Here is a 25,700-nt window from a genome sequence, read left to right on the forward strand (position 1 = left end):
CCAGTGTGTTTAATAATCATCTAGTATAAAAGTTTGCAGTACTTGTGCTTTCAAGTTTCTATGGAATAGGTGGGAATGCAAACTGGTTCAGCCATTTTGGAAAACAGTGTGGAGGTTCCTCAAAAAATTAGAAATAGAACTCTCATAGCATTCAGCAGTTTTGCTCCTGGGTATATATCTAAAGGATATTAAATCAGTATATCAAAGAGATATCTGCATTTCCATGCTTGTTGCAGCATTATTAACAAATGTCAAGATGTGGAATCAACCTGTGTCTGTCAATGAAATGATGGTAAAGAAAACGTGGTTTGTATACATAATGGAATATTAGTCAGTCATAAAAAGAATGAAATTCTGGCCAGGTGCAGTGGCTCACACCTGTAATCCCAGCACTTTGGGAGGCCGAGGTGGGTGGATCACGAGGTCAAGAGTTCAAGACCAGCCTGACCAATATGGTGAAACCCCATCTCTACTAAAAATACAATAATTAGCCAGCCATGGTGGCGCACACCTGTGATCCCAGCTACTTGGGAGGCTGAGGCAGGAGAACCTCTTGAACCTGCAAGGCAGAAGTTGCAGTGAGCTGAGATCACCCTATTGCACTCCAGCCTAGGTGACATAGTGAAACTCTGTCCCAGAAAAAAAAAAAAAGGGGGTAGGGGGTGCCAGGCATGGTGGCTTATGCCTGTAATCCCAGCACTTTGGGAGGCCGAGGCAGGCAGATCACGAGGTCAAGAGATCAAGACCATCCTGGCCAACATGATGAAACCCCGTCTCTACTGAAAATACAAAAAAAATTAGCTGAACGTGGTGGCACGTGCCTGTAGTCCCAGCTACTTGGGAGGCTGAAGCAGGAAAATCGCTTGAACCCGAGAGGTAGAGGTTGCAGTGAGCCACTATCATGCCACTGCACTCCAGCCTGGGTGACAGAGCAAGACTCTGTCTCAAAAAAAAAAAAAAAAAGAAATTCTGTCATTTGCAACAATATGGATGAACTTCAAGGGCATTATGTTAAGTGAAATAAGCTAGGCACAGAAAGATAATAGTGCATGATCTCATTTATATGTGGTATCAAAAAAATTCAAACTCATAGAAACAGAGAGTAAAATGGTTGTTACCAGAGGCTGAGGGGTTGAAGGTATTGGGAAGATGCTGGTCAAAGGACATAAAATTTCACTTAGATGAGAATAAGTTCAAGAGATCTATTGTGTATCATGGTGACTATTTAAAAACACCTAATCCAGGTAGATTAACAATAATGCTACTCTTAAGGAATAATATGTATTTAAACTGTTTCTATACTGTGTTTTAGTAGATATCATACAACAGAATTAGATTTATAAAGGGATAATGAATGGAACTGGATTAAAGATTTTAAAATAATTTCAGCATGCTCAAAATATTCATTTTGAACTTTTAGCCAAAATAAGTAGTATTGTATTTTCAAAATTCATTTAATCCTTCATTAGTTGCTACTTAGAATAATGTATCCTGTAAGTTTATAGTTAAATTTAAATAATCTTTTAATTTAAAAAAAGACTTGGGCAACTAATGGAATTTTAAAAGTCAGTAACCATTCAGTATACCAGCTTTCAGTAAAAGATTAACAACATGATGACTAGAAAAGCTGGAAATAAAAATTGAGGTTTTCTTTACTTAAATATGGAGGTTATTTGCTTATCTAATTTTGAAGAGATTTTTTGCATGGTGGGGGATATGTTGGATGTGCGTGTATTTCTTTGGTTTTTATGAAGAAGAATTTGAAACATACACAAAAGCAGACCTGGAAATTCCCTCCAGTACCTTTATTCATTTCCTTTCTTGAAATAGTAGGTCTCATATTTCATTTGTAAATCCTAATGTTCTTATATCAGCAAAATATTTAATGGGTCTGCTTGAACTCCAATTTCTTCAATCTAAATTTTATGCTTTTTTTAACTAGAATGCTGTGGATGCATTAAAAGTTAAACGTATCTCTTGGCTGGGTGCAGCGGCTCATGCCGGTAATCCCAGCACTTTGGGAGGCCAAGGCAGGAGGATTGCTTGAGCTCAGGAGTTCGAGACCAGCCTAAGTAACAGAGACCCAGTCTTTACTAAAAAATAAAAAAACTAGCTGGCTGTACCTGTAGTCCCGGCTGCTTGGGAGACTGAGGTGGGAGGATCCCTTCAGACCAGGAGTTTGAGGCTGCAGTGAGCTAGGAACACATCACTGCACTCCAACCTGGATGACAGAGAGACACCCCGTCTCTTTAAAAAAAGAAAAAAAGAAAAGGAAAAAAAAGATTTACCTCTCTTATCTTGTTTATCTTACATAACCCCATTGAATTTTTAATAAAGTTAAAGATCAGATGATGCAATGCATATACACTCAACTTTTTAAATAGTAAAGAGTAAACATAGTAAAAACAGTACAGAGTAAATACAATGGTGTATTTTTCAATATTATAGCACCGCAGAAATCCCTGGGCCATGAGGTGAATGAGTTGACATCAAGTAGATTATTGAAGCTAGAGATGGAAAATCAAAGTTTGACAAAAACCGTAGAAGAACTTCGGACTACTGTGGATTCTGTAGAAGGCAATGCTTCCAAAATCCTGAAAATTGAAAAAGAAAATCAAAGACTCAGTAAAAAGGTAAATTAAAATGTAGTGTTTATTTTAATGTTAAAAAATACTTGTAAAAGTGTAAATAAATAGCACATTTACTTTCCACTTTTTAAGTGCACCCTCAATGTTATTTTAATTTTTATGAAAATTTTCAAATATACACAAATATGGTGTGAATGAACCCTATACTCATTATTCAGCTTCAACAATTAAGAACTTACTAGCTGATCTTGGCCAGGTGCGGGGGCTCACGTCTGTAATCCCAGCACTTTGGGAGGCCAAGGCAGGTGGATCACCTGAGGTCGGGAGTTTGAGACCAGCCTAGCCAACATGGCGAAACCCTGTCTCCACTAAAAGTACAAAAATTAGCCGGGTGTGGTTGTGGGCGTTGGTGATCCCAGCTACTTGGGAAGATAAGGCAGGAGAATCTCTCTCGAACCCTGGAGGTGGAGGTTGAAGTGAGCCGAGATCATGCCACTGCACTCCAGTCTGGGCCATAGAGCAAGACTCAAAGTCTCAAAAAATAAAAATAAAAATAAAATAAGCAGGGCTAGAGGAGTTATATTTACCAGTTTCCAAATAATGAATTGGTTCCCTCATATCTTCTTGAGAGAACTAGTGAGTGAGTATCTTTAGTGTCATTATGAACCCATGAATTTAAAAATATTTGTATTGTTTCAATCCACTGCATTTGTTTTTCTTACTGTCTCAACTCGGGCTAGTGGAAGCCTCTTTAAAAGCTGCTTTGGTCCTGAATCATTATGACATGGCCTTAGCAATCCTTGAGAGTTTTCTTGCTTTCTGCCATGACAAAATATTCTAGGCTCATCTTGAACATTTTCTGTCCCAGACCTGGAGACAGCCATTTCTCTAAAATTAGCCCTTATTCCTTTTAGTGGGAAATGATATTTAGAGACCACAGTTTAGGCATTATGAAACCTGAATCTTAATCAGACTCTGGTTGAACAGAAATATTCAGTTGTGCAAGAACAAGTGTTTTATTTTTGCATATCTTTCTGCACACATAATTCTACATAAATAGAATCCCATCATAAAAACATGCATGATTAAGAATTGTTTCTAAGAAGTTCCTAAGTGATGCTCATCCTGCTGTCCTGAAATCATGCTTTGAGAACCACTGCCTTAGATTATTCAGAGGCTCCTTGGTATTCTTGTAAGATTTTTACTGTTTTAAAATATTTTTACATTGTCTTCAGTCTATTAACTAAATAATCTTAATAAGCGTTTGACAATATAGTGTTAAAGTAGGATGACCATTTAGAATTTAGAACAGTTTTATTTTGGTTGTCATTAAAATTGGGCCTGTAGAGTACAGTTTCTTTTTGAAATTAGCTTTGAAGTTTAATATGTAAATTATTAGTGATTCAAGCAATTTTTGATTAATTGTAAAAATGATTTTTTTATAAACTGAATGTTTCACTTTAATCCCATTGATACAAAACAACAAATGAGTTTCAATAACTGTTATTCTTATATTTCCATCCATGTAATGTGAGAACCTGACTAATTATTCACAGCTGAAAGCTTCCTGAACTGTAAATTAATGTTGAATTGAGTTATTGGATAAGTTTTTTGACCCCATGCTTTTCATATTATTATTATTATTATCATCATTATTATTGGTAGTAGTATTTCAAGCTAGGGTCTCACTATATCACCCAGGCTGGAGTGCAGTGGTGCGATCTCAACTCACTGCAACCTCTGCTTCTCAGGCTTAAGCAGTCCTCCCACCTCAGCCTCTCAAGTAGCTAGGACTACAGGCACAGGCCACCATGCCTGGCTAAGTTTTTTTGTTTTTTGTTTTGTTTTTGGTAGAGACAACGTTTCACCATGTTGCTCAGGCTGGAAATATTATTGGAAGATTGTTTCCGTGTGTAATTATTTCCATTAATGTTAAAATAGAAAAATTAAAATTGCTTTAGAGTGTTTCATTATTGACATAAGAATTTAACATTTAACTTGCAGTAGAATATTTTATAAAGTCTTCTTAATTTTTTAAATTGCCTGGTTTGAATATGTTATATGATAATGGGAAAATCGATAGTCTTAGCATATTTTTAATTTTAATTTGCTATTTTGTACATATTAACTACCAGTATTTTTCATCTCTAAAATGTGTAATTGAAAAGAAATTTGAACCTAAAATATAAATATTAGCCCTTTTTTACAGTAGTATTTTTCTCCTTTTTTTATCTTAAAGCAAGTCCTTTCTTCTTTCCTCATTAAACTTATACTGTACTATTTATCATCTTTTCCTTCATGCTTTTTATATCTTCTCCTTCCTTCTTGCTCACTGAAATTCTCTGAGTATAAGTAAAATTTTACTTTACAAATCCACTCAAGCCAAGAGAATCTTTAAATAAAGTTTGTATAGTTCTCATATAGCATGTTATCATTTATTCAGCTGGATTTATCTTTGTGTTTAGAAAGTGAAATTTGCCCCAAAAGATGCATAGGATAAGAAATCATGTCTGCATATTTTATACAGCTACAGAAATTAGCATGGAATGCTACTTGAATTTCTATACTAATTTCTTAAATTTTAGCATTTGGATATTAACACTATTTTATCCTTTATTCAGTGATTATCTTTTGTTTTGACATGTTTTCACTGTTGCAGAATATTTAACATATTGTTTTGTGATTTAATTTTCTCTAGGTTGAAATTCTTGAAAATGAGATTGTTCAAGAAAAGCAAAGTCTTCAGAATTGTCAGAATTTAAGCAAGGATCTAATGAAGGAGAAAGCTCAGCTTGAAAAAACAATAGAAACACTGAGAGAAAATTCAGAGAGACAGGTTCATACATTTTTTACTAAGTAAACAATGTATTTTAAAATTTATTAGCAAAAGTTATTTAAAATATATGCAAACAAAATGTTCATATAAACATTAAAGTGAAATATTTTAGAATCTTTTTATTTTAAAGTAATTATAATTTTACCTCATTTTCTAACGTATGTATCTTAGGAAAGTTGAAGAGAAAGCTTAGAGTTTTTTAAACTACCATTGTGCTTAATAATCATCTAGTATAAGCATTTGCAGTACTTGTGCTTTCAAGCGTCTGTGGAATAGGGCTGCAGATTCTAGAGTCCCTGAGTGGAGTTGGCCAGGAAATGCAGCTGTCCTCTGACCTACCAAAGAGGGAGAAATGTGGTGGCAACCACACTGTCTTGGATATTACCAAATTTGTTTTCAAGTGTTTAATGTTCATTCTCATTTTATGTTTGAGGAAACTGAGAACTGGATAGATTAATTGACTTATTTTTGAAATATTTATTTATTTGAGACAGAGTCCAGCTCTGTCACTCATGCTGGAGTGCAGTGGCACAGTCATAGCTCACTGCAGCCTCAAACACCTAGGCTCAAGCAATCCTTTCACCTTAGCTGGGACTACAGGCATGCACCACCATGCCCAGATAATTTTTTAATTTTTTTTTTAATTTTTAGGTAGAGACAAAGTATCGCTATGCTCCCCAGGCTGGTCTCAAACCCCTGAGCTCAAGTGATATTCCTGCCTCAGCCTCCTGAAGTGCTAGGATTATAGGTGTCAGCCACCATGCTTGAGCATTAATTCTTTTAGTAGTTAAATTATTTGTTTATATCATCCAGGTACAGTCCTCAGACCAGCCATAAAAATGAAGGTTTCTTTAGAGATACAGAACCAAAATTCCAGACTAAGCTTCAATCTTCACTTTTCCAAGCTTGTTGAGATTATTTAACACACTAAATTTTGAGAATCATTGTATTAGATCACACTATAAATTGGATGAATTAGTTCCCAAATGTACCCAGTGATTTTTGTGATTTTAATGCTTCCTACTTAGAATTCTTTTTGGGAATGAATACACACACATACAAACCCATATATACACATGTAATATAGCACATATTTACTGAGGACCCACTGTAGGCACTGCAAAAGTTACTTAGTAAAAGTAAAACCTTATGTTCTCAAGGAGGCATGTGTGTGTGTTACCTTTATTCCTATTTGAATTTGAAGCATGTAACTATAAATAATCTGAAGACCATTATGATTAATAGAAAATACATTTCTCAACCATTCCTTTAAACTGTGAACTTCCTAAAGACATGAACTTTAATGACCTGACAGTACGTGTACACAGTGGTCTTCAGTAAATACTTGTCAGAATTAAAAGTAAGACACATTCTAGTACCCTTTTTTTGTTCCCCTTTTCTTGGTAGTTTTTGGAAGAGATAAACCATAGTTAGCTTTTCCTCAATTACAGCTTTTAATTATTTTCTTTTTCAAATTAGATTAAGATATTGGAACAGGAAAATGAACATCTGAATCAAACAGTGTCTTCCTTAAGGCAGAGGTCCCAGATAAGTGCAGAAGCAAGAGTGAAAGACATTGAAAAAGAAAACAAAATTCTCCATGAATCTATCAAAGAAACAAGTAGCAAGCTAAGCAAGATTGAATTTGAAAAAAGACAAATTAAAAAAGAATTGGAACATTATAAAGAAAAAGGAGAACGAGCCGAAGAACTTGAAAATGAATTGCATCATCTTGAAAAAGAAAATGAATTGTTACAGAAAAAAATAACTAACTTAAAAATTACTTGTGAAAAAATTGAGGCCTTAGAACAAGAAAATTCAGAGCTAGAAAGAGAAAATAGAAAATTAAAAAAAACATTGGATAGCTTTAAAAATCTGACCTTTCAGTTAGAATCCCTAGAAAAAGAGAATTCCCAGCTTGATGAGGAAAACTTAGAACTGCGAAGGAATGTAGAATCTTTAAAGTGTGCAAGCATGAAAATGGCTCAGCTACAGCTAGAAAACAAAGAACTGGAAAGTGAAAAAGAGCAACTTAAGAAAGGTTTGGAGCTCCTGAAAGCATCTTTCAAGAAAACAGAACGCTTAGAAGTTAGCTACCAGGGTTTAGATATAGAAAATCAAAGACTGCAAAAAACTTTAGAGAACAGCAATAAAAAAATCCAGCAATTAGAGAGTGAACTACAAGACTTAGAGATGGAAAATCAAACATTGCAAAAAAACCTAGAAGAACTAAAAATATCTAGCAAAAGACTCGAACAGCTGGAAAAAGAAAATAAATCACTAGAGCAAGAGACTTCTCAACTGGAAAAGGATAAGAAACAATTGGAAAAGGAAAATAAGAGACTCCGACAACAAGCAGAAATTAAAGATACCACATTAGAAGAAAATAATGTGAAGATTGGAAATTTGGAAAAAGAAAACAAAACCCTATCCAAAGAAATTGGTATATATAAAGAATCTTGTATCCGTCTAAAAGAACTAGAAAAAGAAAATAAGGAGCTTGTGAAAAGAGCAACTATTGATATAAAAACGTTGGTTACACTACGTGAGGTAAATATGTTTACCTAAATTAAGGCAAATTTTTTTATATTTTTAACTCAAGGTTTCTCTAAGTTTTATTGGAATCTATCAGTAATTTGCATCATCTATTTTATGGTTCAGTAGAATTTTGGAATTAGAACTAGAAATAGCTTCCAAGTTTCCTACTTTGTTAAACTAAGAAATACCCATAAATTGTATTTTTAGAAGAATTTGTAGTAATAAAGTTTCCTAGTGGTATCTGACTTATTACATTATAATTTTAAACCTTTATTTCAATATAATAATGTTTGATCAAGACACTAAATTCTAAGTATAATAAAGAAGCATGATAGCTACTATTTATTGAGTGCTGTGTGCCAAGTACTGGGCTAAAAACTTCATGTAAGTTGTATATACATAAATAATATACACACACACACAAATATATATACACACATATATACATGCACATAATCTTTACAACTAATCCTTTATAAGTATTATATCCATTTTTTAGATGAGAAAACTGAGGTTCAGAAACATTAAATAAATTAGGATCACACAGCTAATAAATAGCAGAGTTGGATTACTCGATTCAAATCCAGATTTTTCAGACTCCAAAGCCCCATGAATTTTGACCTCAAAGCCAGAGAATGCAAATCAGATTCAACCTTTCAACACTGAGCAACTAGTATTTGCTTGAATCTATGTATCAAGAAGAATTCTGAAACTTACAGGAGTAAATTGGCAGTATGTCCTGTGAAACATGGTTGGTGCAAGTCAGAAGGTGTATGTTTGGCTCTTTTTTCCCATCTCTAAGCATTATAATATGTGATAACACTTTAAGTTCAATTTAAAAGTATATTAGCATTCTGGCAGAAGGTCACATTGGGCAGTCTGCATTTCTGCTAAAAAGGCATTGAAAGGGACCTTTTATTTTTTTCTTCTGTAGACTTATAAACATGAACAACAAGTTCCTTGTGCCTAAACTTCTAAGAACATCCTCTAGTTCTTCAGATCAGTATCATAGGGCCTCTTTCACTGGGAGAAGGGATCTTGTGGGAGAGAAGTATTATAGTCAACATATATTTATAAGAAGAAATGTGCACTAAAGTTCAGGCTCATTATTAAAAAGTAAATGGATATGTTTTTCCCCACAGTTTTCAAACCTAAATGTGTATTCACAAGTAAAGAGTTACTACTCCCTTTTAAGGTTTTGTTTAAAGTATTAGCAAAAAAAAAAAAAAGGAAAAAGTTATTTCAACTAGGTTATAACTTTAACTACATTTTAATAATGAAGGAATGGTTTAATGACATTTCCTGGTTCAAATTACATGTTTTCCTAGATGGTGGTAATTAGAATCTTAGCTGACTTTCTTAGATGTTTATACCCTTGACACTTAGGTGAGTTTTACATTTCTTTTAAAATAAGGATTTGGTGAGTGAAAAGTTGAAGACCCAACAGATGAACAATGATCTCGAAAAATTAACTCATGAGCTTGAGAAGATAGGGTTAAATAAGGAGCGACTCTTACATGATGAGCAAAGTACTGATGACAGGTGAGTACTAAGTCTACTTGGCAAACAGTTGAAATTTTTTTTTTTTTTTTTTTGCTCATTCATTCTTTCTGTACTAGCTATAGAAAACATTTATATATTTCACCCTATTTCTGGTTCCTTTCTTCCCTTAAAGAAAGTTCTGTAGCCGGGTGCGGTGGCTCACGCCTGTAATCCCAGCACTTTGGGAGGCTGAAGCGGGCGGATCACCTGAGGTCGGGAGTTCGAGATCAGCCCGACCAACATGGGGAAACCCCGTCTTTACTAAAAATACAAAAAAAATTACCCGGGCATGGTGGTGCATGCCTGTAATTCCAGCTACTCAGGAGGCTGAGGCAGGAGAATTGCTTGAACTCGGGAGGCGGAGGTTGCGGTGAGCTGAGATTGTGCCGTTGCTCTCCAGCCTGGGCAACAAGAGCGAAACTCCATCTCAAAAAAAAAAAAAAAAAAAAAAAAAGAAAGTTCTGTAAGGAGAAAAGAGGAATCATAGACAATCTAATATAGATATAAGAAAACAAAAAACTAAAATGTTCCTATATAAATACAGTTATAAAATAGGAAAACAGGATGTCACCCAGGTAGCAGAAGATCAGAGGCTATAATTGACTGTAAAAACAGAATAAGACATTAACAACAAACAAACAAAAAAATAAGCAAGTTATTTTTTATTTGAATCATGTGCTTAAATATCTGTTCTTTCATTTATTTGCCAAAATGTTGACTTAAAGATAAATGGAAGAAAAGTATGAAACAAAGGAAAAGAAAAGCAACTGAGGTATAAAAATAATGTGGAAAACTAAAGCCTTAAAAGCCGGATAAAAAATTAACTCCTATGCCTTTTAATTTTAAAAATGATCAATATAGGTTTAAAGAAAATATGTATTCTCTCATGGTAATTACAATCTATCAAACAGAGTTAATCTGATTTTCAAGTAGTCTATTATTTAACATCCAGTCAGCTCCATGAATCCAGCTGGAATAGAAGTTGTATATTAAGAATATTATTTTATGTAGACTAGATTTTCATTCAATTTTTGTAATTATATAGTTTATATTTTATCTACTCATTATTACTGTTCCAGTATTTATATTCTGTATTAAATGTATATTGGAAAAATTAATGGTGGTTATATAGGATTTGTTCATGTAATTTTCAGAATGTTCAGAGTAAATAGGATAGATTGATACTTTAAAAGTTAGTTGTGTAATAACAAAAAGATATAATTTGAGGCATTTATTCTAGCAATCAGTTCAAGTCAAGCAATGATTATTGAATTGTACAGATATTTCATGAGGAAATATTTTTATTTGAATTAATCAGATAAGTGCAGATTTCGTTGACTGTCTTTTAATATAGATACTGAATATGCATCCCCTCTTTATTCAAACAGATTTATTACCTACTCTATGTAAGACACTGTACTGCATGTTCTTTGCAAAAGAAAAAGTAGAATACACCCTATAGTGCTAATTCACCCTATTATAAATTTATGAACCCAGCTCTGGGTGGACCCTTCATACAGTTTGGCTTCTCTTCCCAAACCTTAATTCATACAGTTAGCCAATGTTAACTGAGCTCTTCTTATCTGCTGATCATCTAGCATCAAAGTAGTAATAATGTTTCAACTGAATCTTAAAAAATGACAGAGGTTTACGAGGTGGGAACAGTAGGGAAGGGCATTCCATGTAGACAAAAGCATTTGTATAAAAGCACAAAAGTATGCTGAGCAATTTTTAGAGTATATAAAAGATGGATTACAAAAAGGATGAATTTGGAAGCACAGAGACAGGCTAGGAAGTGATTATAATAGTCTAGGCAACATGTGATGCCATTCATTATTTCCACATATTTATTTACATAATGAATTAGGCATGTAGATAAGGGTATATGTTGAACTAAAGCTTTTTGGAAATAGAAAGTGGCTTGAACTACTAAACTAGCTTCTTTCTCAGCCAGGAAGTTAGTCTTTATGTCACAAAAAAAACCCAGAAGCTCACAGACATAAATTCCTTTAATGTGCCATTCCCTCCACCTTGGGATTTACATATATCAGTCTCAAATGATGTCCCTAATTCCTTTATTAATCTAAGTTTCCCATCTTTCTTTTTTTTGAGTCGGAGTTTTGCTCTTGTCACCCAGGTTGGAGTGCGGTGGCACAATCTCGGCTCACTGCAACCTCCGCCTCTGAGGTTCAAGTGATTCTCCTGCCTGAACCTCCCAAGTAGCTGGGATTACAGGCACGCACCACCATGCCTGGCTAATTTTGTATTTTTACTGGCCAGGCTGGTCTTGAACTCGTGACCCCAGGATCCACCCACCTTGGCCTCTGAAAGTGCCAGTATTACAGACATGAGCCACCGTGCCCGGCCTAACTGTCCCATCTTTCTAATTCATGTTATTCTCTCTGAATTTATTTGAAGGTACAATTATTATTAAGATACTTATTCTTGCCATCAAGGAATATATAGTTTAGTTTTGGAATTGAATGTATAAGTAGATAAATTTAAAAGCAACAAAATAAATTTAGTAGGCCGGGCACGGTGGCTCATGCCTGTAATCCCAGCACTTTGGGAGGCTGAGGCGGGCGGATCACTTGAGGTCAGGAGTTCAAGACCAGCCTGGCCATCATGGTGAAACCCTGTCTCTACTACAAATACAAAAAATTAGCCAGGCGTGGTGGTGCACACCTGTAATCCCAGCTACTCAGGAGGCCAAGAAACAAGAATCACTTGAGCCTGAGAGGCAGAGATTGCAGTGAGCTGAGATCATACCACTGTACTCCAGCCTGGGCAACAGAGTGAGACTCTGTCTCTAAATAAATAAAGTGGTAGAGTTGTAAACAGAGGTGATCACTCTTGTCTTTTCTCTTTTAATACCTCTTTGATGTCTTCTGTCTTCTCTTTCAATATGGTTGTTTACAGGATTATGTTTTCAGGCCTCTTATCCATTCATTCTGTATGCTGAGCATTCCCATACATCATCTCACCTGAGATCCTTTTTTTTCTCTGTTTACTGTATGTTTCTATCAGGATAGACCAGAAGCAACTCAGATGTCACCAATTCAACATACCCAAAATCAGACGCAGTAAATGATTTTTCAATGTTTGTTGACTCGAGCCGATACCAAAATGAATGAGATTTGTTCTCTGTATTCAATGACATTAAAATCTGATTGAGAAGAAAATATTTACGTAAAAATTAATTCCAGTAAAAGAATGTGGTGAAACTCTCATATACATACTTTAGGTTTTTATTTAGTTTTGTCTTCAGGGTCTTCAGGTTTAAGAAATGGATCATAAATATTGGTTTATGATACACTCTGAATTGTGTTCATACACCATCCTTTTTGTGAAAAAGGTATTTATTAATAATTATTCATTTATCTACCATTCAGAAAGATAATTGCAATACTGACAGTCACATCCATCACCCTTTCGCCACTCTGTCACGAGTATCCTGTGCCATAAGTATGTCATTTTTTTTACTGTAACTGCTCTGTACCCTGAGATAAAGAGTCTTCATTGCCGGGCGCGGTGGCTCATGTCTGTAATCCCAGCACTTTGGGAGACCGAGGTAGGCGGATCACCTGAGGTCGGGAGTTCGAGACAAGCCCGATCAACATGGTGAAACCCCATCTCTACTAAAAATACAAAATTAGCTGGGCGTGGTGGCACATGCCTGTAATCCCAGCTACTAGGGAGGCTGAGGCAGGAGAATCGCTTGAACACGGGAAGCGGAGGTTGTGGTGAGCCAAGATCATGCCATTGCTCTCCAGCCTGGGCTACAAGAGTGAAACTCCATCTCAAAAAAAAAAAAAAAAAGTCTTCATTAATAAAAAGGATATCTTGGGACTTTGGTCTTCCGGATTCCTTGAGAATTAATTATTGCTTTTGATAATCTAAGCCATAATCTGGAGCTCTGTTCACTCAATGATTTCGTTGCTTCATTACCAGGATTAGTTTTAAAGGGAGAATGGGGCAGTAAGAAGAGGATAATTTCATTTGCCTCTTTAACAAAAAGGCTTTTATAAGACCCATTTATGGCATGAATATTTGTGGTCATAAATTATCTTTAAAAATAATTTTCTGACCTCCAATGATGAACTATATTACTTTGTACTTGGATAGTAGGTATAAACTTTTGGAATCAAAATTAGAATCCACTCTTAAGAAGTCTCTTGAAATAAAAGAAGAAAAAATTGCTGCTTTAGAAGCTCGATTAGAAGAATCCACGAATTATAACCAGCAATTGCGCCAAGAACTTAAAACAGTAAGTTATTTTCTTGGAAAGAATTTTAAGGATCATTTATTATATAAATATTTGGACAGAAAAATATAAAGTAGAAAATAAAAATATAAACATTTTATTGATATTTAGTCTATTTCTTCCTTTTTCATAAACTTGAGAGTATTCTTAAACAGATCTCTGTCATATGAATATGGTATAGCTTATTCAGTGCTATTTCATGTGTGTAATATCCTGCCTGCTGTTAGGGATATATCAGAAGTGTGTGGGTGGAATGAGGAAGAGGCAGGCTTATTTTATTGGGAAAAGCTCTCATTGTGATACTGACATGTCAGTCTGTCACTCTTTCCTATCGAGGATCCAGGGGAAATTCTGCTAAGCAAAATATGAGTGTGAGGATACCAAGTTAGAGGAAAATCATATGTGTGTTATATAAGACAGCACCTGATCTCATAAATTTGAGGTCTTTTCTAGATCTGTTTTGTTGTGATATTTGAAAGTATTCAGTGAAGTAAGTAAGCAAGGCAGAGGCAACTGTTTATTTTCCCTAAGGAAGTAAATCAAAATATAAGGGACTTTCTCATTCTACAGGGCTAGTAGATGGTAGATTGGTAGAGTCATGTTCTGGTTTATTCACCCTTTTATCATCTCTTCAGTGCCACCAGGAGTGGTCTCAAGGTTAACTAAACACTTAGACTGATAAGATTACTGTAGGCTATATTTAGAATCACTCTACTCAGAACACTATAAGAAATACAAATAGATAGCAGGGCAGTGTCAGTCCATCCTCTTCACGTAGTTGTCTGAGAATCATCTTCCCACCAGATGGTTTTGGTATAAGATGAGATTCACATTGGGTACGTGCAGGAGCTTTCCTGGCTTTGAATCCGTATGCTGATAGCAGTCATTACCTCTTGCAGCAACTCCAAAGGTATGAATTTACAATCCCCACAGTGCACATACCAATTATGAGAGTTGCTGTACTCAGAGAAGTTCAGAGATAGGGCTGTCTATTGGTCTTTAAAGTTCTCCTAAATAGTCATTTTTTTAAATAAGCAATATTATCTAGTAACATAGAATGTTCCAATTTTTTTCCACTATTTGCTGACACCATTATTCCTGCTATTTGTCACAGACATTGCCATCGAACATACATTGTTACAGAATAAGTTTTACTTATTTTTCATCCAGACATTCTCAGAGCCAGAGAATAAATTTTAGAACTGTCTAGTTAACTAAAGGGATTATTAAGAACAAAACAAAACAAAAAAAAACACATTAACCTGCTTTTTGTCCTGAATTTTTTACCCCATTAGTAGTATCACTGAGTTGCAGATAAAATCAACTTCATGAAGCTACTCAACCAGAAAATTAGTGGGTTTGGGTGTGAGTTGCATACGTGTGTTTCAAGTAGATATTTAAAATGCCATCATTAGGCTGGGTGCGGTGGCTCATGCCTGTAATCCCAGCACTTTGGGAGGCCGAGGCAGGGAGATCTTTTTAGGTTGGGAGTTCAAAACCAGCCTTGTCAACATGGTGAAACCGTGTCTCTACTAAAAATACAAAAATTAGCCAGGCGTGGTGGCGGGCACCTGTAATCCCAGCTAGCGACCCAGGAGGCTAAGGCAGGAGAATCGCTTGAATCCAGGAGGCAGAGGTTGCCGTGAGCTGACATCATGCCACTGCACTCCAGTCTGGGTGACAGAGTGAGACCCTGTCTCAAAAAAAAGCTATCATTGACTTCCACTTTCAGCTATTTGGACATCACTGTTATGGACTAGCTTCCTGCTATGTATTGAACTGAATTTATATTGTTATAAACTTTTAATACTATATGTGAAGAGGTATTCACTTTAAGGTAGACTGTGAAAGTTAAATACGAATAGTATAAGGGTTAAAGTAACCACTAAATTAGTATGACAAAGAGGTATAGGTAATATGACCAAAAAAGGGAGATAAAATGGACTCATAAAAAATAAATCCAGGCTAGGCACAGTGGCTCATCTCTGTAATCCCAGCACTTTGGAAGGCTGAGGTCAGCAAGATCACTTGAGCGCAGGGGTTTGAGACCAGCCTGGGCAACATAATGAGATCCTGTCTCTTAAAAATATCCAGAAGGCAAAAAAAAAAGAAGAAACAGGGAAGAAAGTACAGATTGGACAAATAGAAAACAAATAGTAAGATGGCAGTTTTAAACCAAAGTATGGCAATAACTATATTAGATATAAAAGGTCTAAACACCCCAGTTAAAAGACAGAGATTAATAAATTAGACAAAAAGATAAGACCCATCTATATGCTACCTATCAGAAATCTTGATGGAAAATGATATATCATTCCAGCACTAATCAAAAAATTGCTAGATTGGCTATATTAATGTTAGACAAAGTAAATTTTAGTGCAGTAAATAGCATCAGAGCTAAGTATTTCATTGCATAATTATAAAGGGGTCATTCCAGCACAAAGATAACAAGGTTAAATGTTTATGCACCTAATAACAGAGGTACACCTAGTAACAGAGCTGCAAAATACATGAAGCAAATATCTGTAGAACTACATGGAGAAAAATCCACAATTACAGTAAGAGAGTTTAATACTCATCTCTCAATAATTGGAGAATAAGTAGAAAGAACTTCATCTACCAGATAAAGGGCTTCTATAAACAGCCTATAGACTAATCACTTTCCCCCTTTAATCAGGAAGAATACAAAGATTTGGCTCTCACTGTTTCTATTAAATGCTGTACTGGTGATCCTAACCGGTATACTAAGATAAGAAGAAATGAAAGGCATACAGATTTGAAATGAAGAAGTAAAAATGTCTTTCTTCACCTGTGACATGACTATATTTACAGAAAACCCTGAGGAATTCACAGAAAAATCTCTATAGCTAAGGTGAACTAATCAATGTCACAGGATAAAAGTCAATATATAAAAATCTATTTTATTTCTCTACATTAGCAATGAAAGATTGAAAAATGAAATGTAAAAAAACACCATTTATAATATTATGAAATACTTATGGATGAATTTAAGGAAATGTGTGTAAGAACTCTTTACTAGAAACACCAAAGGAATACCTCAGTAAATGGAGATAAGAACCATGTTCATGAATTAGAAGACTCAATATTGTTAAAATGACAGACTTCCCCAGATTGATCTCTTGATTCAACATAATCCCAATTAAAATCCCAAAAGGCAGATTAACGATGATTCTAAAATTTATATGGAAATATTGATCAAATATTGGTGAAAATTGGGAGCAACTGGAACTGTCATGCATACTGATGCAAATATAAGATGTTATAACTAATTTAGCCGGCAGTGTGGCAGTATATCAAAAAGTCCTGACTCATGGCCAGGCATGGTAGCTCATGCCTGTAATCCCAGCACTTTGGGAGGCTAAGGCAGGTGGATCACTTGAGGCCAGGAGTTCAAGACGAGCCTGGCCAACATGGCGAAATGCTGTCTCTACTATAAATACAAAAATTAGCTGGGCGTAGTGGCACACACCTGTGGTCCCAGCTACTCAGGAGGCTGAGCCATGAGAATCACTTGAACCCAGGAGGTGGAGGTTGTGGTGAGCTGAAATTGCACCACTGCACTCCAGCCTGGGCGACACAGCGAGACTCTATCTCAAAAAAAAAAAAAAGAAAAGAAAAGAAAAGGTGATAATGCTACTTCTCTTTACTCGAGGAAAATGAAAACATAGATAAATGAATTTTTATAACAACTTCATTCATCATCATAAAAAACTGGATATAATGACCAAAAGAAAAAAATTACTGATGCACTCAACACATGGATAAAGCTTAGAAATATACTCAGAAACACACACACACACAGATTATATATACTGTGATCGTATTTGTGTGAAATTTTAGTATAAGCAGAATTTTTGTGAAAGAAATGAAAACAGTGGTTGCCTGGTGCAGTGATCTTTCTAGAGTGATGGAAGTGTTCTGTCATGTTGATATATGGGTTATATAGGTGTTTGCCATTCTCAAAATTACCGAATTACACTTAAAATCTGTACATTAGCAACTTCATGCAAATTATAACTCTGTTTTTAAAGATGACATTATCTTTGGGAACTTGAAAATTTGAATTCATAACATAATTCACAATATTTTAAATTTTAATTAAACTTTGACAATTTTTTAATTAGCTCTAAATTACTTTGTTGTAATGATTTATCTTTAGACTCTGAATATAAAGATTTTGATTAATGATACATAAAGTAATCATTTTTAATAATTACTTGAAAGAACAATGGGTTTAAAATTAGAAGCCTTCGGCCGGGCGCAGTGGCTCACGCCTGTAATCTCAGCACTTTGGGAGGCCAAGGTGGGTGGATAGCTTGAGGTCAGGAGTTCGAGACCAGCCTGGGCAACATGGTGAAACCTCGTCTCTACTAAAAATACAAAACTTAGCCAGGCATGGTGGCACACACCTGTAATCCCAGCTACTCGGGAGACTGAGGCAGAAGAATGGTTTGAACCTGGGTGGCGGAGGTTGCAGGGTGCCAAGATCGCACCACTGCACTCCAGCCTGGGTGACAGAGTGAGACTGTGTCTCAAAAAAGTAATATAAAATGAGAGGATTCGAGTTTTATTCTCAGCGCCGCTTCTTAATAACTGCATATGTTTATAGCCTTTCTAAGCCTAGAATAAGGACCTCGTGGAAAATTCATGTAAAATAGAAACTAGAAATGATGCCACTCATCTATTGTTATTAGTGTGTTAAAAGTAAAAACAAAACAAACAAAACCCGGAAACTAGGATCATAGGGTACCCATTAGATTTCTTGTGAAACTTGACATTACATTCTATCTTGGCATCTTTTTGGTCTCACCTCATTATTTTCTAACTCATTGGTAGCAATAGTAATTGTTGAGTCATAGGCTTTCTTAAGTTGTACATTAGATGTTGAACTATAAAACATTTCTGTCCTTGCCTTAATACAAAGGTTGGGATTAACTTAAAGTTTATTATAAGAATCTCCTAGGGTAAACTAGTGCTTCAAGATAGTTTAATAATTCAAGATAAGAATAATATTAAGTTGAAGAGAAAGAGTTATTAAGTTAAATCTGGCAAATTTGGTCATTTATGATGAGCAAGTTGTTAATAGCAATCCACGGATATATCTTATCCAGGATTTTCTAGTGTGATTATAATCTACTTTAAGAGAGCCAACTCAGAACTAAAAAATCCTGAATACGATATATCCTTAAAATTAATAAAGTGTCAAATCTTTGTGCTTTACATAGACATCTCTGTGAAATTTCTAACTTGGTTATAGATGGCTGTAAAAAGAACTGTTAGTCATTAGCAACATATCTATATCCACTCTTAATCCAGGGGCATTTGCACAACAAACGATAGGATTTGACATTACTATTACTCTGGCACATAAGCAGAGTATGTTTTATATTTCTAGGAGGAAAGGATTTGCATTTTAAAAAGCATAAATCATACATATTACTCATCACATTTAAAAGTAAATTGCCTCTCATATTCACCAGATCAGCCCAGAGTCAAATTAATTGAGAGAAATGTAACTGTGGTGATTTTTTTCTCCCCATTAAAATATTTTAAATAAAATTTTAGGTGAAAAAAAATTATGAAGCTCTTAAACAGAGACAAGATGAGGAAAGGATGGTACAGAGCTCTCCTCCAATATCTGGTGAAGACAACAAATGGGAGCGAGAAAGTCAAGAAACGACTAGAGAACTTCTGAAAGTTAAAGACAGATTAATTGAAGTAGAAAGAAATGTAAGTATTTTTTAATTTTAGTAGAAATAGTTTTTTTAAGAAATAGAGGATCACTGGATATATTTATCTTAGATACATTTTCTAACATTTCAACAATTGATGGCACTTAATAAGAAAATTCTAGTCATATAGTCCTTTTTCTATTTGTTCCTACCTCAGGGGTGTTTCTTTTTGCTTCTCCTGCCTGGAACATATGACTGGCTTCCCTCAGTGTTTGGGTGGCATATCATATGTCCTGCAGAAGGTCTTCTCTGACTCCTTCCCCCAGTAAAGTTGTTATCCCTGACTTAAACTATTCACTATTGTTCCATTGCTTTAGTTTTTTCATAGCAGTTTTCACAGTGAAATTAAATTTTGTATTCATTTATGAAAGCAGGTAATTTGTCTTTCTTTTTATTCCCACCGTGCCTTTACTATCTAGAACAGTGCCTGGTAGGTAGTAGACACTTAACAAATATTTGCTAAATTAGTTCAATATATACTTGACAGTAAACAACAGGCAAACAAACTGAACAACAAATATTTACCCTTCAAAAGATGAATAAACTTAAGGAACTTACACAATAACAAGTAAAATAGTTGTGGTGGTGGTTTTTTTTTTAATTTAACACAAAAATAGTACCTTTAATTAAAAACTAAGCAGTAAAACCAAAAATTAATCCCCACACCATGATTTCTACTTTCTCATTCAAAAAGAATCACTATAAACAGTTTATCTTCCTAGAAAATTTTTTTGTCATTTATCTGTATGTAGAAGTATATTTCTTTTACAAATTATACCTGTGGGATCATGCTATACAAAATTCCTATTTGCATTTTCAGTTAATATGATCTTGGAGATCTCTCAATTTTAGCAGATGTATGTGTATTTCATTTTGTTTAATGACTACCTATTATTCCATAGTGTGAATGTTACCATAATTTACTTAAATAAATCTCATATTTCTGGACATTTAGGTTTTTGTTTTTTTTTTTTTTGAGACAGAGTCTCACTTTGTCGCCCAGGCTAGAGTGCGGTGGCGTGATCTCGGCTCACTACCAGCTCCGCCACCCAGGTTCACGCCATTCTCCTGCCTCAGCCTCCTGAGTAGCTGGGACTACAGGTGCCTGCCACCATGCCTGGCTAATTTTTTGTATTTTTAGTAGAGACAGTTTTCACCGTGTTAGTCAGGATGGTCTCGATCTCCTGACCTCATGATCCGCCCACCTTGGCCTCCCAAAGTGCTGGGATTACAGGCATGAACCACCGCGCCTGACCCATTTAGGTTATTTTTAAACATGTTCATAGAATGCTAAATTCCTGACAGTGAAATTGCAAGGCCAAAGGATATATACGTGTGTGTGTGTGTGTATTTAATTGATTTTTTCTACTAGTCTTTAAAAATCCCATCAATTATCTTTTTTTTTTTTTTTTTCTTTTCTGAGACAGGGTCTCACTCATCTCCCAGGCTGGAATGCAGTGGCGAGATCATAGCTCACTGAAGCCTCATCCTCCCAGGCTCAAGTGATCCTCTTGCCTCAGCCTCCCAACTAGCTGGGGGCACAGGTGCACACCACCACACCCAGCGAATTTTTGTATTTTTTGTAGAGATGGGGTCTCACTATGTTGCCCAGACTGGTCTCGAACTCCTGGCCTCAAGTGATCTGCTCTCCTCAGCCTCCCAAAGTGCTGGGATTGCAGGTGTGAGTCACCACACCCAACCTAAAAATCACATCAATTTTCAGTCCCACTAAGAGAGTATACCTGTCTTTCCATATTAACATTGGATAGTACCTAGTGCTTTAACTTTTCTTAAAGCAATAGGAGAAAATATTTTCATGTGCACATTTAAAATTATGAGTTAGGTATTACACATCTTTCATATATTGGCCATTTATAAATGCCTATTTTTAATCAGTGATATATACCTATATTGCTTGGATTCATAATTACATTTTAGAAAATGGAGCTGGCATATAAAGTTCTGTAAGGTGAATCTTTTTTTCTTGTAGACTTCCTTTATAAATTCTCATTGGAAAAAAATTACTTCATATCATATTTTAGATAATGGGGTTATAAAGACGGTTATCCATATAATAGGCTGGTAATTTTTGTGTGTTTGCCAGTATTATATTTGCTAACTTATTTCTTTTCCATTGTAAATTTTTTCCTGCTCTAAGATACCCTCTCAGCTATCTCTTCTATTCATTATAGACTATAGGAATTTTTTTTATTCCCAAAGATACCTGGAATAATCGGTAGAGCTTGTACAATTTAGTTTCTAAAGTGCTAAACTACGATAGTATTTCACATATATATGTGAAAAATGGTTCACCTCTTTGTGCTGAGATGGTATATAAATATATCAGTACTGTCAGTATTCCTTTTTATTTTTTCTAGTATACATTTTTTCATCCTTTCTATTTGAAAAAATGAACAAAAGAGAAGTATAAACTCATAACCCATCTTTAAAGCATTTTGTTTCCTCAGCTTCAATTTTATGGTATAATATGTGGGTCAAATCCTGACCTGCCTTTTACACAGTGACATGCAGTGTATATAACATAAAGCCAATAAAATTAATGTTATATTTACATATAGATATGATAAGAGTGATCTATTGTGATTCAGTTGTTAACTTTTTATGCATACTGCAGGGTAGACCAATTATGACCTTTTGTACATTAAAGTTTTATTTCTGTTTTCTGGAGGGTTCTTTGTTTATACTTTGCTGTTGCTGATTTTTTATGAAATTTAATTTGGAAATAATCCTGAAAATATTAATGACAAGTATTTTAAAATATAATAATCATTGATTCGCATAGTAACTCATTTGTTTAGCTATAAAATTGAAATATGGCCTTATGTACTGGAAAAACTGAAAATTGTATGTTTTGTTTGAAAATGCTCCAGGAGTCTTATAGTTGAAATAGAGTTTTAATTAGTATTTTATATCGTGGGAAAAATAAGAAAATATCTGCATTAGGTCTGTTGTGGACTGCAAATTGTAAACAAATGGTTAAGATTGTTCCTGTAAACCTGCTTCCCTTTGAAATATTTGTGTTTGGAATATACTTAGTTTTGCACTATCTCTCTGCTTCCCTTTGAAATATTTGTGTTTGGAATATACTTAGTTTTGCACTATCTCTGGGACCACCACTCACTTAGGTATATATTTGCCTTTAGGTAAATTAGAAAAGATAGACCTCCATGGCTGGACACAGCCCCATTTATTCTGGGCATTCTGGGAACCTTCAAGCAGTATTAAAACCATACAACTGACAATTCCTTTCTAGTTTTTGTGTTAATAAATATATTTAGAATGGGATATTTTATTTTTAGGATATTATAGTGCAGACAAGACACAGGCACAATATTAAGGTTTTAGTATCATTGCCTTCTTTCTGATAAATGTCTGTTTACAATTTGGGATGGGGGAAATGTTTTGGTTTTTTTTCTCTTTTAAGATTGTTGGGGTTTTTATGGATTATAATGCTAATAAATACTCATTGTATAAAATTCAGTATATTATAGAAATATGTTTGATGTTGCCATTATTGTTAATATGTTTGGTTTTTGTTTTTGTTTTTTAAGAATGCTACACTGCAAGCAGAGAAGCAAGCGTTGAAAACTCAACTGAAGCAACTTGAGACACAGAACAATAATTTGCAGGCTCAGATTCTTGCACTTCAGAGGCAGACAGTGTCATTACAAGAACAGAATACCACTCTTCAAACACAGAATGCCAAGCTTCAGGTTGTAATATAATATTTTGGGAATATGCAACCAAACTCTTGAATTATGCTATTAAGGGAGGGTAAACATGGAAACATTGTTTCTTAGTGAATGAACTTAAATGAAAATATTTTTATTTAGTGCCATGCCAAACTTTCACACATCAATTTTTAATTTTAAATATTAATAAATTCAGTCAATACATCTAAATAAAGATAAATTATATTTATGGTCTTTCTACCATTTCATTAAGTCGGTTGTAATAAATTAGGTAGAAACCCTTGCTTTAGAGTATGATTGCAGCATACTATTCCTTATTTCATTTGTGTAGCTTTTTTTGTCAGTTTAGTTACTGGAAAGCAGGACAACATGAGAATTTTGTCTTTAGACCTCTCCTAAGTTCAAAGGATCCATCTTTCACTTAACACCGCCAATGTCTTTTCAGACAGAACAATCAAGTGGGGAAAAGTTCAACTCTGAAACCTCTTAAAGAGCAGAAACAAGTTCCCTCTCTGAATCAAAGAATTCTTCTTTCTGTAACCCTTTTCTTTGATACAGATTTTGGTTAACATCAACACTTTGATAAAGAAAATACTTATTTAATTTGGACTCTTGAAAAATTTCTAAAAGTAATTTTTCACTTCTATCAACTTCTGTCACCAAATTCTAGAAATGATAAGCTAGCACTTCAAATTCTATACATTTTCATTTGTAATATTATAATACAAATGGTTGCTAATCACCTTCATTTAAAATAAATTCAACCCAAAACATACAATACATATATATGTCTATATATACACACATACATATGTATATAACACTTCCAAAAATCAAAATTAAATGATAGCCTTATTCTTTGGGAAGCTAAAATCCATGTCTTCCCAGTATAATGTAAATATGTCTGCTGTGATTCATTTAGAGCTTTCTTTAATTAACATTGTAATCTCGTATTTTGAAAAAGAACATGAACTATTTTTCTTATGTCTGCTAACAATATGTATTCTTATAGGTTGAAAATTCCACCCTTAATTCCCAAAGTACCTCACTCATGAACCAGAATGCCCAACTCCTAATCCAGCAGTCTTCCTTAGAAAATGAAAATGAATCTGTAATCAAAGAGCGAGAAGACCTAAAATCTCTCTATGATTCTCTGATCAAAGATCATGAAAAGCTGGAACTTCTTCATGAACGTCAGGCTTCAGAGTATGAATCTCTTATCTCTAAACATGGAACTCTGAAGTCTGCCCACAAAAATCTTGAGGTGGAACATAGAGACCTTGAAGACCGGTAATTTATTGTATTTTGTTGTACTGTGAATTTAAAATGAATTTTCTTCAAGTAGTATAATAAATTTTATATATTAAACACATCTAATGTTAGTTTACATAAGAAATTTATATAAATTTACATGTGTTTTAAATGATACTCATTACTCATTTCCTTCATTTCTAAAATTTCTTTTTTGTAAATATTATAAACCAAATGCCTTTTTTCCCCCTAGTTACAATCAGTTATTAAAACAGAAAGGACAGTTGGAAGATTTGGAAAAAATGCTCAAAGTAGAACAGGAAAAAATGCTGCTTGAAAATAAAAACCATGAAACAGTAGCTGCAGAATACAAGAAACTTTGTGGTGAAAATGATAGGTAATAAATATATATTATATATAACAAACATATATTTTATATAGAAAGTATATACATATATATGTGTATATATATATTTTTTAAATTATGTATTATTTCTTACATCCAAACTATATACCGCCCCTTTGTGTAGTACCAAGCATAGTTTGAATTTGGAATTTTAAAAAATAGAATAGGCTGGGTGCAGTGGCTCACACCTGTAATTCCAGCACTTTGGGAGGCCGAGGCAGGTAGATCACCTGAGGTCAGGAGTTTGAGACCAGCCTGACCAACATGGTGAAACCCTGTCTCTACTAAAACTACAAAAATTAGCCAGGTTGGTGGCGTGCACCTGTAGTCCCAGCTACTTGGGTAGGTGAGAGAGGAGAATTGCTTAAACCTGAGAGGTGAAGGTCGCAGTGAGTCGAGATCACGCCACTGCACTCCAGTCTGGGCAACAGAGTAAGACTCCATCTCCAAAAAAAAAAAAGAGAGAGAGAGAGAGAGGATTTTACTCTGTTGCCCAAGCTGAAGTTCAGAGTAGCATGATCATAGCTTACTGCAACCTCAAACTCCTATGCTTAAGCAATCCTCCCACCTTAGCCCCTCAGGTAGCTGGGACTGCTGGCACACACCACCATGCCTAGCTAATTTTTAATTTTTTTCTTTTAATATTTAGTTTTTGTAGAAATAGGGTCTCCTGTGATCCCCACGGTTGCTCACAAACTCCTGGCCTCAAGTGATCCTCCTGCTTCTACCTCCCAAAATGCTGGGATTACAGACATGGACCATCAATAACCAGCCAATACTTTCTTATTAATACTTGAAACTTTGAGTAC

General features: G+C 34.8%; 1 protein-coding gene across 22 annotated transcripts in view; it reads left to right on the top strand.

The window, feature by feature from the left end:
* CCDC88A (coiled-coil domain containing 88A) overlaps positions 1–25,700 on the top strand; it is a 131,832-nt gene that overhangs the window by 77,683 nt on the left and 28,449 nt on the right. For 14 of the 22 annotated variants that reach the window (XR_008522131.2, XR_008522132.2, XM_009237291.4 and 11 more), the window contains exons 13-21: positions 2,449–2,633; positions 5,287–5,424; positions 6,904–7,974; positions 9,377–9,504; positions 13,630–13,771; positions 19,355–19,519; positions 23,094–23,255; positions 24,247–24,524; positions 24,739–24,882. Coding sequence is in view for 20 of the 22 variants with exons in the window: in XM_009237291.4 (XP_009235566.1) it covers positions 2,449–2,633; positions 5,287–5,424; positions 6,904–7,974; positions 9,377–9,504; positions 13,630–13,771; positions 19,355–19,519; positions 23,094–23,255; positions 24,247–24,524; positions 24,739–24,882 (2,413 nt within the window). In the remaining 2 variants the exon portion in view is untranslated. The remainder of the gene's footprint in view (positions 1–2,448; positions 2,634–5,286; positions 5,425–6,903; positions 7,975–9,376; positions 9,505–13,629; positions 13,772–19,354; positions 19,520–23,093; positions 23,256–24,246; positions 24,525–24,738; positions 24,883–25,700) is intronic. The other 8 variants (XM_024242288.3, XM_063713429.1, XM_054547538.2 and 5 more) reach the window with 1 other exon arrangement.

Source organism: Pongo abelii, chromosome 12, assembly GCF_028885655.2.
Source record: "Pongo abelii isolate AG06213 chromosome 12, NHGRI_mPonAbe1-v2.0_pri, whole genome shotgun sequence".
Classification (NCBI taxonomy): domain Eukaryota; kingdom Metazoa; phylum Chordata; class Mammalia; order Primates; family Hominidae; genus Pongo; species Pongo abelii.